Genomic DNA, 14,800 nt, shown 5'->3' with positions numbered 1-14,800 from the left:
ACATATGTTTTGAACTATTTCAAAAAAAAATTTCCTTAAAAAAAAATTTTTTTTTCGAAATTTTTTTCTGCATGCACGTTAATTCAAAGTGAACCTATGCAAACGCGCTCTTTTGAGAAAAATCGCTTACCTAAATTTTTTTGTTTAAACTGAAAAACTTTGTCAAGAAATAGTTTTAAGGAGAAATATAATCGAGAAAGGCCATTTTTTTGAAAAAACAAAAAATATCAAAAAATTGCAATTTAGGCGTCAAATAATATTACCAAAATGTAGTCTCAACAAAGCGCGTTTGCATAGGTTACGATTGAATTATCGTGTGCATGACGTGATGGGTTTTGATTTTTCGCCCGAAATTTTCCCCACTTCATTTTCATTGATAAAACTAGAGAGTATCACGAGTAGGGCTGTTAAAACAGGCGTTTTCGGGCGGCAACGCCGGTTTCATTTCCGGCGATTGTCGCACACGCCGAAAATAAAACCGGCGATTGCGGCAAACACCGGAAATGAAACCGGCGATTGCGGCAAACACCGGAAATGAAACCGGCGATTGTCACACACGCCGGAAATGAAACCGGCGATTGCCGCCGCTTTCAAATAAAAACCGGCGAATGACGCCGGTTTTTCAGCATTTTTATTCATTTCCAGTATATTTTCTACGAAAAAAAACAGGCGTTTGACGCCGTTTTTTGAAATGAAAACCGGCGAATAACGCCGGTTCAGAAATGAAAACGGCGTTTGACGCCGGTTTGGAAATGAAACCGGCGATGGAAGCAAGTTTCGGAAATGAAATTGCTTTTTAGGCAATTAACGTGAAAATAAGCGGCGCCTGCTTGCCGGTGATTGCCGCAACTAACAGCCCTAATCACGAGACACTCGTTTTCCGCCGAAAAGTTTATTTTGGGAGAGAGAGAGCGAAAAAAGAAGAAAAAGTGGTTTGGGTACTGTACCACCTGTTTGTTTTCTCAAAAACCTTGAATTTTTTAACGAGTTTTCAATCTGGAAATTTAGAAATTCATATGACTGGGAAGCTGACGTCGTGAGGATTCTGAATCTGTTTTCAGATTTTGACTAGCATTAAAATTGACTGAAATACAAGGTTATCTATCTGAACGGCTTGTATCTCGGCCCGTTTTGACGCTAGCCAGAATCTGAAAACAGATTCAGAATCCTCACGATGTCAGCTTCCCAGTCATGTAATTTTTTTTTCGAAAAATTATTTTTCGTCCGTTTTTCCATAGTGTGTACATAGTGCGATGATAACAGTTGTTGACGAGCGAGCCGACCAAAACGAATGATTCATCGCATTATATTTGCTCAAGAAGAGTGGAAAAACTGCAAAATTTTCGATTTTTAGCACAAAATTTTGATTTTCACTCAGTTTTTTGTTCTAAAATCAGTCATAAGTCATCCTTTTCGGGTCTTTCAGTTCCAAATGGTGTTTTTAGTGGCAAATGCGCTCCACTGATAATCTGTTGCATTTTCTGCGGTTTTTTTCAACACAAAAATCACTGAAAATGTATAAGATTATCAGTAAAGCGCATTTAGTCACGCGTAGGCGGAAGCTATGGTCAAAATTCTAATTTTTCCAACCTACCCTATCGCTATCGGTGTCACAGTATTCAAGGCTGGATTACTGTAGCTTGTAGCTGATTTTTGCGCTCTACCGATAAACGCGGATTAATGTAAAAAAGCTACTTGTCTGTCGGATGATCCGGATGTCAGTAACATTTACAGTAATCCGCGATTATCAATAGAGCGCACTAGCTCAACGCCAAATCGATTATAGCTAAAGTCACTATCCTATAGGCAGGATTACTGTAGCTTTGACACCAAACTACACATTCTTTTTCCATTTCCTCAGATCGACGCGTCCTGCAACACTGCGGGCCGACTGAGGAAAAGTGGAGAATGTAGTAAACAATGCTATCTATCACTCCATTCTCTCTCTTTCTCTCATCACCCTCTCCGTTCCACACACTCTCTCGCCTTCTCTCACATTTCTCTTATCTCTCCACTTCCTCTCCTCTCGGCGGCCACACTCACTTGATCGGCGCCGTGGCGCTGGGCGCCCGGCGCCCCGGCCGATCAATTTAAGAATGAGCAACACGGAGGATTTTACTGTGTGTGGATTTGACTTGATTTAGGAAGAATTAGGAAGATTTAATTGCCCAGTGAGGAAGAAAAATCGATAATTGATTAATCGAAAAAATTGCAACTTTTTTTTTGGTTGGAAATTTTAAAATTTCAGATTTTTCCACATTTTCATTGTCATATTCAAATTCAGCTTGTTAAGACGCTTCGAATGAGTATAATCATGCCGGGATTTGAAAAAATTGGGTCCCGCCACGAAAACTACAGTACCCCCAGGTCGTTATCGTGGCGGGACCCAAATTACTTCAAATCTTGGCATGATTATACTCATTCGAAGCGTTTCGACGAGCTGAATCTGAATATGGCAAGAAAAATGAGAAAATATTGCAATAAAATTGCGAAAAATTTAAAACATTTCAATTTAAAAGTATTTTGAAAATTTTTTTCTGCATTTTTTCCGTATAATATGGTTCATCTGTTTCCCACTACTGTAGTTGTCATTCTGTCGTAAGATCTGAAGCATACGCAAAGTTGCGGAGTACTCAGTGATTACTGTATCGATTACTGTAGCATCTGTCACCTCATCTGACGCAGAATCACGGATTTTTTCGAAAAAATGAAAATTTTGAATTTCAGTGCATTTTGTCGTGAAATCTAGTATGCATCAGATTTCACGACAATTTGCGGACTTTCTCTGTTCCGTTTCTACCGTAACCTCGCCTACCGTAACCCCATCTACCGTAATTCCAGACCGCCCATCAACACCAATCATGAACAATCAAAACGATAATATTGAAGAAATGGACTTGGGTGTGCCACCTGAGATAATGGTAATAATAAATTTTTTGAAAAATTAAAAAAAAAGTTTTTTTTTTTGATCCAGGAAATGGAAATCCCAGCCGACATCATGGATACATGCAATAAAACTGTATTCAACGAGGTTCCCGGAATCATCGAGTGCGAGGGATCGGTGGCTGAAGTGGATAACCATGATTTGGATGCTCCTGTTCTCCATAATAACCAACAAGACGAGTTTTTGATGGATTTCAATCCGGAAAAGGTAGAAAATCGCTTTTATTGTCACCAACAGATTCAGCTCGTCGAGAGCTTTCAGAAAAGTATAATCATGCCTAGGTTTGAGACAAGTTGGGTCTCGACGCGAAAACTCAAAAAGCTACAGTAATCCACCTGGGGTACTGTAGTTTTCGTGGTGGGACCCAACTTGCTTAGAATCTGAGCGTGATTATACTTTTTTGAAAGCTCTCGACGAGCTGAACACGATAAGAACAATAAAATGGGAAAAAATGTTGGACCTTTTTTTTCAAAAAATGTTTCTAATTTTTTTTTGAATAATTATTCCTAATTTTAAATGTGATATTCAAATTCAGCTCGCCGAGAGCTTTCAGGAAAGTATAAGCACGCCTAGATTCGAAGCAAATTGGGTCCCGCCACGAAAACTACAGTACCCCCATTTAAAGGCGCATGCCGTAGTTTTCGTGGCGGGACCCAACTTGCTTCGAATCCACTCATGATTATACTCATTCGAAGCGTCTCGAAGAGCTGAATTTGAATATGACAATGAAAATGCGAAAAATCTGAAATTTAAAAAATTTCAGCAAAAAAATAAAATTTCAAAAAAAAAAAAATTTTTCAAAAAAGTCAAAAAATTTATTTTCAGCCTATGATCGTATATCCAAACGATATGACACTTACCGAGTTGAATGGAGGACGTGTTACTGACGAGAATTTCGGCTTCGAATGTGAAGAGGAGAAGACTCTGACTGGTTCGTAGCAGACAGGGGCTGACTAAGGCTTAGCAATAAACACGTAGATCAAAAGTATTAGTCATAATTGCCTTGCTCATCTTAAATTACAAAATACAGTAACAATAAGGAATAGGCGGGCTGAAAATGAGTTGGAACGTATATAACCCAAAATTTATTCGATTTGATCTACCACGCGTCGCTTCGAGACCCAAAATATGTCTCAAACTTCTCAAACAGTTATCTGCCACTTTTTTTATATCAATAAGAAATATCATCGGCAAAAGAGGAGACGGATAGTGAAAAAGTGCAGAAAAAGTGAGTTTTTTTGATAAAAAACTTGATTTTTTGTTGAAAAACTTTGATTTTTTCGATTTTTCCATCGGAAAACTTGATTTTTGACAGTTTTTAAACCAAAAATCGAGTTTTTCACAGTTTTTTTCACCCCAGAAATCGCGTTTTTCAGTTCTAGATAGCTCAGGTGCGCTCCACTGCACTCTCACCCAATTTTCGCAGTTTTCGACCCGGAATTTGAAATTTCAGTGTGAAAATACGATTTTTCATTCAATTTTTCCACCTAAAACCCTATTTTTTACCTCGAAAAACCTATTTTAGTCCTAAAAACCAATTTTCAGCCAAAAAATGCAGATGCGCTCCACCGCACACTCCAGTTTTTTTTTCAAAAATCCAATTTTCAGATCTCGATAATGTCGACAGTAACCCACCACCGTACGCCGCCAGATACGGTCAAAATCGAGAAATGGGAATGAATCAGCAATTCGAAGAGCTTGGACTCGGTAAGGCTGGCGCGCCGTTGACGCGTTTTCTCAAAATTTCGAATTGGCGCTAATACAGTCTAATAGAGCGCGATTGCTTCGAATATTGAAGATTTTCACTACCTGGCGCGCCTTCTCCGCGTTTTTTAAAAAGAATTTTTTTCGAATTTTCAGAACAAAAAGCGGATTACTACGCGTACCAACAGGCGGAGCAGACGCCGACTCTCATTTATCGAGCGGAATTCGAGCAGGAGCAACAATATATGCAACCGGTCTATTTGGAGGACCAGAAAGCGTTTTATTTGGATAATGAGCAGAGTAAGCGAGCATTTGTGGTGAAAATTAGAAAAAAAAATTTTTTGCTTGAATTTTTTAAAATTTCAGATTTTTCCGCATTTTCATTGTCATATTCAGATTTAGCTCGTCGAGACGCTTCGAATGAGTATAATCATGCCCAGATTCGAAGCAAGTTGGGTCTCACCACGAAAACCGCCTGGGGTACTGTAGTTTTCGTGGCGAGACCCAACTTGCTTTGAATCTCGGCATGATTATACTCATTCGAAGCGTCTCGACGAGCTGAATCTGAATATGACAATAAAAATGGGAAAATATTGATTTTTAAGAGAATTTTTTTTAAAAATTTACTATTTTTAGGTTATTTTTGACCAAAAATCATCAAATTTTTTGCAGAACCCGCCAATTTCTTGCCGTCCCCGTCGCCATCTCTATCCATCGACGCGTATTTTGTCAATGACAACAATACGAACTACTCACCGCGTATTCGGTCTCGCAAGACGTCCACCACTAGCAGTTGTGGCGGGAAATTGCTCGGAAAGCATTTCATTGGAAAAGTTGGATTGAAGGAGGAAAAGCCGTTCAGAAACCGCATGACTAAGGCGGAAATGGGGAAATTGGTAGGTTAACGGTCAAAAATAAACTAAAATTCAAAAGTTTTTGAGTTTTTTGGAATTTTTCCGCTCAAAATTCATTTTTTCCCATTTTCAGTGTCATATTCAAATTCAGCTCGTTGAGACGCTTCGAATGAGTATAATCATGGGTGGATTCGAAGCAAGTTGGGTCCCGCCACGAAAACTACAGTACCCCTGGCGGTTTTCGTGGTGGGACCCAACTTGCTTCAGACCAAGTCATGATTATACTCATTCCAAGCGTCTCGACGAGCTGAATCTGAATATGACAATGAAAATGGGGAAAATCTGAAATTTAGAAATTTTCAGCAAAAAAAAATTTCAGAATTTTTTTAACCAAAAATTTTTTGTTTCAGTCAAAAGCTGAAAAAGAAGCACGAAAGAAGGCGCAAAACAAGGAGAACGCGAAGAACTGCGTCGCCCGTAAGAACAATGGAAAAAAGGAATTGCAGGCGAATCTGCCCCACCTCCAAAATAACGCTAATATTATGGAAAACCAGAACGAAATCCAGGAGAATGGTCTCCTCGCCGTCTATAACGACGTGATCTATCCATCGTATCAAAACAATTCACAATTCGGCTCAACTGAACAATTCGCCGAGCAATTGAGAGATCAAAAGGAATACGTCTGCGAGGAAATTCTCGATAATAATGGATTTGAACTACACGCGTTGGAAAAGGTAAAAAACCCGAAAAATCTGTGAGAAATTCAGAAAAATCGAATAAAATCACAAAATTTCTCCGGCTGGGGCACCCAAGACGCGTTTTTTCGGGAATTTGGACATCAGGACATCCGGACAAACTAACAGACACACGACAGACGCTGGGGCGCCTCCGGCGCGTTTTTGATGAGGAATCACTAATTTTTTCGAAAATTTTCAAGATTTTTACAGAAAATAACTCCTTTTTTAACTTTTTTTTCTAATTTTTCGATTTTCAGGATCACAAGGAGACGAAAGCGAAATTCGACGAGATTTCTTCGAAAAACGGCGAAGAAGGAGTCCCCCAAAACACATTTGCCTCTCGAAAATCGCGTGCCAAGACAGCTGCCGAGCTCGCCGAGCTCCGTTACCAGACGAAACTCGTCGAGATTGAGATTCTGAAGAAAGAGGCTGTCGGACAGGTTCTGGAGGGCTTTACGTCTGAAATTAATCAGATTTTGGAGCGGTTGGGCGAGAAAAAATTGCCGGAGAAGATTTTCTATGAGGGATTGATGGAACAATTTGAGCCGAGTTAAATGGAGGATGCGAGGAAAAAAAAGAAAAAAAATAATTAATTCGCATAATATTTTGTATTCTCAAAATTTCCCAATTTTTACTATGTAAAACCCGCTTCTTGCTTATCCCTTTGCCATTTTCAGTTCCCATGATTCTTCCCAGTTATACCTCCGATTTAGACAACACGCCCCGCCCACTTTTTATGCACAATTTCTAATTTAATCTTAAATAACTTCTTATACTTTTTTCATGTATTAATTATGTTGAGTTTTTCTAAAAATCTAATAAACAGTAAAAAACAGAAGTGTATTTTGGGTACGGTATGCGTCTTTAAACCATGTCGGAATTGTGATGAGAATCTATTGTGCACTGGTTGGAAAGGAGGACTCTGCGAGACCGGCGATTGGTGGAAATAAGAAGAGAAATGATGCATTCTGAGAAATGTTCTAATAATTGTGAAGTTTCGCAGTGGGGCTTAGTTAAAAAAATGCTAGCTCAGTTATATGTTGTGTCGAAACAAATGAGAAGAACAAATGTTTATTAATCGAATTAAATTCAAAATGTGTTAAAAAAATATTTTGAAGGATTCGCTCATAAAGTTTTTCACCGGATCCTTTACACCTAGTATCACCGCGTGGATGTAATCATCGCGAATCCTTAATCCTTGAGCTTATTTTGCTCCTAATTACCACTTGCGCAGATACCCGGAGCCGGCACTGACTTCTTCTGCAACGTGTTGAGCAACGCACTGACGGTACCGGACAAAAGTTTCCGAAGAAACTTTCATCACTTACGTACCCGGAACGGCCCTTACCTATCCGTGTAGCATTCGGATCGTATGCAGACCCTCGGAGAAACGGTTATTATTTCGTTCTCAACTGGGATTTCTTCCTGTATGAACATGCTCCAAACGGCATAATCCAGGAGTCCGCAAAGTGACTCCTGACCCGGAGACAGTCCCTTTCACGTGGCAGATACCCGGAGCCGGCACTGACTTTCCTGCAACGTGTTGAGCAACGCACTGACGGTACCGGACAAAAGTTTCCGAAGAAACTTTCATCACTTACGTACCCGGAACGGCCCTTACCTATCCGTGTAGCATTCGGATCGTATGCAGACCCTCGGAGAAACGGTTATTATTTCGTTCTCAACTGGGATTTCTTCCTGTATGAACATGCTCCAAACGGCATGGTCAAGAAGTCCGCAAGTGACTCCTGACCCGGAGACAGTTCCTTTCACGTGAGCAGATACCCACGTGAGCAGTTACCCGGAGCCGGCACTGACTTTCCTGCAACGTGTTGAGCAACGCACTGACGGTACCGGACAAAAGTTTCCGAAAAAACTTTCATCACTTACGTACCCGGAACGGCCCTTACCTATCCGTGTGGGACACGGACCGTTGCAGACCCTCGGAGAAACGATTCTGATTTCGTTCTCAACTGGGATTTCTTCCTTCGTATGAACATGCTCCAAATGGCATGGTCAAGGAGTCCGCAAAGTGACTCCTGACCCGGAGACAGTTCTTTTCACGTGGCAGATACCCGGAGCCGGCACTGACTTTCCTGCAACGTGTTGAGCAACGCACTGACGGTACCGGACAAAAGTTTCCGAAGAAACTTTCATCACTTACGTACCCGGAACGGCCCTTACCTATCCATGTGGGGAGCACGGATCGTGTGCAGGAACCCGGAGAAAACGGATATGATTTCGTTCTCCATTGGGATTTTCTTCCTTTTCGTAGAACGTCCCGACGGTTCTGAAAAATATAAAGTGTGAAAGGCGTTTCGAAAACAAACGAGAGGGGCGAAAAGAAAAACGAGTGAAGGAGTGAATATGAGTTTAAAAAGCAGAGCTACGACGCAAAGACGAGTATCGAAAAAGGATTTTATCAGAGAAAGTTGTAGAAAACAAGGAAACTTTCGGATGAGCACGCGAATAGATTCTGACGGAAGAGAGGAAACAATAGAAATTCAAAGACTTAACGCGGAATCTTCCAGTGAAACTGAACGAAGCCTGATGAAAACAACAAAAGAGGGCGAATAATTTTATAACCAAAAAGAATATTGCTGAAATATGCTGATAAACAAAATCATGCTGAAAATGGCTGAAATATGTGAAAAACTAATATTTTCAAGAAACAATTGAGAAAAACCAACGAAAATAACTTTTTACAGCAATTTGTGCTCAAAAAATCAAGAAAGAAGTTGAAACTTGAAACTTGATAACTTAAATGCTTTGGAAATACCGTAAAGACTGTAATAGAAGCTACCCTTTATTTGAGGCGCCCCTCAAATAGAGGTGCACCCTGAAAAGCGGTTTGAACAATAGTGGCGCGCCTTACATTTTTACGGTGGTTACGACTGAGTTTGTAAAAAAGTACGTTTACCTTCTCCGGTTATTTTTTGAAAGATATGACGGAAATCGGAAAATGAGCGATAAGAATTCAAAACGAGAGAATCATTCTCATATATAAAACCTGTGGAGGGTCTGTCCATCTGTCCCAGAGTCTGCATTTTATTTTCATTTCCAACAATACAAATTATCATTGAGAAAATAACTCGAGTGGCACTGGCGCGAGAAAAAACGCCGGGGCGCGTCAGCTGTAGCTGGTATTCAATAAATTCTAATGGGAAAATCAACGAAGCTGTGATATCGAAAACTGCATGAAAAAGAGCAGAAAAATTTAAACATTATCGACTTTTGCGGAAAATCGAAGAGATTTTGCTGAAAATGAAAAGAAATTCACACGGAGCGATTGTCAAATGAGCAAAAATCTTAAATTGACAGAGGGAACTGTAGGGATTGAAACACTAGATCACAGGTTCTAGGGGTGAGTACTGAAAATAAACGCGCTCCGCTGAAATCAGCGAAAATTTTAATCGAATTGATCTCGAAAACACGCGAGACGGTCGAAAAACTGGCCAAAAATGCGGGAAAACGGACATAAATCGGCTTAAAAAGTGGTCGATTAAGCTGCGTATCAAAACGTAATGCTTAAGGTCGAATTGAAAAAAATAATAATTTGAATTTGCCGCCAATGTCTAGTGGAGCGCAAACGATTTCAGTACTCACCCCTAGACCCTGTGCTAGATCCGTAATGACTTTTTTTTTTGAAAAAAATTGAGAAAACGCTCAAAAACTCACTATTTCCGTCAATTTTGGACGAGAAAAATCATGAAAAACGACCCAAAAATAATTCAAAAAGTCCGCGTTCTGACGTGACGGTGTTTGCGGACAATGCATCAGACCTTACGACAGAACTTTAAAATGTGAATTTGCACTTTTCGGTCGTTTTTAGATTTTGTTTTTCAAATTTGCTGGAAACGGGGAAAATAAGCGATGAGAAGTTTAAACGAGAAGATATTTAATAGATTCCGCGACTGAGAAATGAGCAGAAAACAAAAATTGATAGAAGAAATGAGGAAAAACCGTTTTTCTCCAAAATCTAGCTCAGTAGGCGGCATATATGCTAAACTAGGTCGATGACAACGGAAATACAAAATTAAAGCGATAAAAATTATATTTTCAAGTGAAAATCTAGAAAAACCGTTGGGAAATCACTATTTCTCCCGGAAATTCTCGCAGAAAAAATTAAGAAACAGCGGAATTTCGAAACGTGTCGTTTTCAGATCGAGATATGCCGGAAAGAAGGAAAATGAGCGATGAGAAATCGAATTGAGAAAATATTCAATGAATTCCAACAAGAAAATTCTCAAAAATCCGAAAAAGAGTGAAAAATTCAAAAATATCGATTTTTCTGAAAATCAGAGATATTTTGCTGAAAACGAGAGGAAAGCTGCGTAAGGTGGCTGAGAAAAAAACTGAAATTGACGAAAAATGATGACAAATCGATTTTTGATGAAAATCTTAGCTTAGATGATGAAATAATAGCGAAAATGAATTGCAAACCGGTGAACAAACTGATTAAGCTATTAAAAACATTATATTCATCAAAAAAAACCAGAAAAAATCGTCGAAAAATCACTTTTTTAAAGGGAAAAAATCAATTTTTTCGCCAATTTTTTTCGAATGCACCGCCTTTTCCCGAGTACGCATTCTGACGTGACGGTGTTTGCGGTCAATGCATAAAACCTCACGACAAAGCCAGTTTTCAGCGATTTTCAGCCGATTTTTCTTGTTTTTTTTTTTCAATTTTCATTATAAAACCCTATAAAATCCTATAAAACGCATTATTTTTTCCAATTTTCCACGATTTTCTACGATTTCACTTCCAATTTCCCATTTCCACGTGTCGCCTCCACGTTTTCAACATTTCGTCACCCGCCACGTGGCACAACGTGTCGATTTCCGCTCCCTCCAAACCAACAAATTCACTTTCAGATCTTATTGAACCGCCCCGAAAACTGAAAAGTTCTCGTTAAAATAATCACAAAAAATGCGTTGGCACTGGATTTTTTCACTGTTTTGTAGGTTTTTTTTTACGGATTTTTTCCGTAGAAAATTCAATTTTTTAGTGATAATTAGTGTCTCCGCCTTCTACACTCCCAGCGATGGAATCGTCGAGCTAACAGATGCGAATTTCGACTCGAAAGTGATGAAGAGTGATGGGATCTGGGTGGTGGAGTTCTATGCGCCATAGTGAGTGGAAAATTATGGAAAAACTGTAAAAAAGCGTAATTTGTACCCTGAAAACCCCTAAAATCCGCTAAAAATCATTGAAAATCCCCCAAAAAGTCATTTTCTCTTTCAAAAATTGAAATTTGAAATTCGCGCCAATTTGAAATCACCAAGTCCGCAAACACCGTCACTGCGTACCCAGCATTTAATCTGACGACAAGTGATTGTCAAGTCGATTTTCAGCGATAAAAGCTGAAAATTGATGGATTTTCGCAGAATTTTCATTCTGAATATTGGAAATAAGGGTTTACGAATGTATTGGAGCACAGAATTTCAGAAAATTCCTGCAAAATTAGGCTGAAATCGAGTAAAAAGCCGTGAATGCTCTGAATACATAAAAACCGGGAAGAAATATGGTTTTTGAGTGGTTTTTGGGTGGTTTTCGCAAAGAAATAGCTTTAAAATTACTCAAAAATCGCAATTTTCATCTAAATTTCATAGGAAAATCCTTTAAATCAGTTTTTTTTTCAAAATTCAGAGAAAACAGGATTTATTTTCGGGTTATTTTTCACCGGATTTTTGCATTTTTTACTTGAAAAATTCTGTTTTAACGAGTTTTAGCCCTAGAAACCTCAAAATTTCATCAAAAAATCACCAAAAATCCGCCAAAATCCCCCAAATCTGCGAGTTTCAGCTGCGGACACTGTAAATCTCTCGTTCCGGAATACAAAAAAGCGGCGAAACTTCTCAAAGGGATCGCTTCTGTCGGATCGATCGATGGGACGACTCAGCAGACAATTTCATCGAAATACGCCATTAAAGGGTATCCAACCATCAAAATCTTCGGCGCCACTGACAAAAATAAGGCTATTGACTATAATGGTCCACGTACTGCCAAAGGAATCGCCGATGCCGTTCAGAAATCTATTAAGGAGACGTTGGACGCAAGATTGAGTGGAAAATCTGAAAAATCTGAAAAATCTTCGAAAAAATCGAAAAAATCCGGTGAAAACAAGGGAAAACAGGGCGGAGTCGTGGTGTTGACCGATTCAAACTTTGAGAAATTGGTATTGAATAGTAAGGATGCGTGGATGGTCGAATTCTATGCACCGTGGTGTGGACACTGTCAGAAGTTGGAGCCAGAGTGGAAGAAGGCGGCGAAAGAGATGGCGGGCAGGGTTAAGGTAGGAAATATCGATGAAAAATCGCTTTTTTACACGGAAAAAGCTGGAAAATCGGGGTTTTTAGGTCTGGAATCAGCTGGGATTCAGAAAATTGTGCTTAGAAACAAAAATTACAGAAAAAGCACTATTTTACAGTTCGAAAAGCAAATTTTTAGCTTTTTTAGGCAAAAAAACAAGAACAAATGGCTAATTCATGCATTCTTTCTCTTAAAAATTATGTTTTTCGCTCAGAAATAATGTTTTTGAATTCAAAAGCTTGGTTTTTCAGAAAAAATCCGATTTTTGCTCAAAACATCAATTTTATCCGATTTTAGTCATTGTTGATAGGAAAATCACGGAAAAACCGGTTTTTCTAGCCCGAAATTCGCTCTTTTTTGCATTTTTTCATTGAAAATCTGCGATTTTCGATAAAAATGTTCATTTTTTGCTCAAAAATTCAATTTTCAGCTTCTGGGGGGCTCATCGCTCAACAAAATTGAAATTTCTGAAAAATAGTTTATTTTTGTCTGAAGAAATCGATCCGAAATCAATTTTCGGTAATTTTCCGGCAAATCCGTATATTTTGGCAATATTTTGGACCTGGAATTGATCAGAAATCACTTTTTCAGACAAAAATAGTCGAAAAAGCCGATTTTGATCATCAAAACTCTGATTTTCAGCATTTTTACTGGGAAAATGACAGAAAAATGATGATAAATGATTTTCAGCCTAAATGTAGCTTTCTATGTGTTTTTTTCATTGAAAAACTGTGATTCTCGATCAAAAATTTCCTTTTCTATCAGTTTCAGCTCAAAAATTCAAATTTTCACTCCAAAACTGTCCAAAATCCCTCCAAAACTCTTCAATTTCCAGTTCGGCGCTCTCGACGCGACAGCTCACGAGACGATCGCCCGTAAATTCCAAATCCAAGGCTTCCCAACTATCAAATTCTTCCCTCCCGGCTCAACGTCTTCAGATTTCGAAGATTATCAAGGAGGACGAACGTCATCTGATCTCATCAGATATTCAGAATCCAAGTATGAAGACGTCGCGTCTCCACCAGAAGTCGTCGAAGGTGTCTCGAAAAAATCGATCGATGAGACGTGTCGGAATCGTCAATTGTGCATTTTCACATTTCTTCCGTCGATTTTCGATTGTCAATCCGAGTGTCGACGTGCGAAAATTCAGATTCTGAATGATCTGGCTGCAGTTTTCAAGAAAAGAGCATTCGGATGGGTTTGGATTGAAGCGGGCGCTCAAATGGAGCTCGAGAAGGTCAGAAAATCGATAAATTGCAATATTTTCAAAGAAAACTCAAACTTTTAGAATCAGCACGAATAGAGCTTTCAGAAAAGTATAATCTTGCCATGGTTTGAGACAAGTTGGGTCTCGCCGCGAAAGCACGGGGTACTGTAGCTTTCGTGGTGGGACCCAACTTTCAACGAATATAGGCATGATTATACTTTTCTGAAAGCTCTAGTCGTGCTGATTCTAAAAATATAAAAATCTAAGTTTTGTCATTTCAGGCCTTCGAAATCGGTGACTCCGGCTACCCGGTGCTCGTCGCAATGAGCCCGTCGAAGATGAAATACGCCACGCAAATCGGTCAATTCTCCACCAGTGGAATCAAGGAATTCCTGAATTCTGTGAATTATGGAAAATTGAGAGTTCAGAGTGTTCAGGTGACTTGTTTGGGGGAAAATTCGAGTAATTTTAAGTTTTTTAAGCACAAAAATCGACAGATTTTCAGAATTTTCGAATAAAACTTAAATTTTCAGAATCAGCACGACAAGAGCTCTCAGAAAAGTATAATCATGCTGTGGTTTGAGACGAGTTGGGTCTCGCCGCGAAAACTACAGTAATCCACTTGGGGGAACTGTAGTTTTCGTGGCGGGACCCATCTTTCATCGAATATAGGCATGATTATACTTTTCTGAAAGCTCTCGATGAGCTGATTCTAAAAATTCAGGTTTTAATAATTTTTGATAGAAAATTTTCAAAAAAAAGTTCAAAATTTCTGTTCCAGCCTGCCCATCTCTCCAACAACTCCCTGAAAATCGTCGACACCGAACCATGGGATGGAAAAGACAAGGAATTGCCGAAAATGGAGGAAATCGACCTGTCCGACGTCGATTTGGACGAAAAAGATGAACTTTAAATAATTTTTTTTCGTTTTTTTCCACGTGTACTAGTTTTAAGTTATTGATTTGTTCTATTTCCAGTGAATTTTGCTTTAAAAATTTATTTCTCAAGTTTTCCACGAAAAAATCTCGAAAAATCAGTGCG

General features: G+C 39.1%; 1 protein-coding gene across 1 annotated transcript; it reads left to right on the top strand.

Moving 5' to 3' along the window:
• Positions 1–11,169: 11,169 nt before the first annotated feature.
• Positions 11,170–14,672, top strand: GCK72_011698 (uncharacterized protein; the record flags this gene model as incomplete). The annotated part of the gene is made up of 6 exons (XM_003094519.2): positions 11,170–11,200; positions 11,249–11,372; positions 12,046–12,535; positions 13,388–13,789; positions 14,041–14,196; positions 14,541–14,672. The coding sequence occupies 6 exons, from the start codon at positions 11,170–11,172 to the stop codon at positions 14,670–14,672; spliced, it is 1,335 nt and encodes a 444-aa protein (XP_003094567.2).
• Positions 14,673–14,800: the final 128 nt, after the last annotated feature.

Source organism: Caenorhabditis remanei, chromosome III, assembly GCF_010183535.1.
Source record: "Caenorhabditis remanei strain PX506 chromosome III, whole genome shotgun sequence".
NCBI classification, from domain to species: domain Eukaryota; kingdom Metazoa; phylum Nematoda; class Chromadorea; order Rhabditida; family Rhabditidae; genus Caenorhabditis; species Caenorhabditis remanei.
Note: the sequence above shows the minus strand (reverse complement) of the source record. Positions and strands in the feature narration are given on the sequence as shown.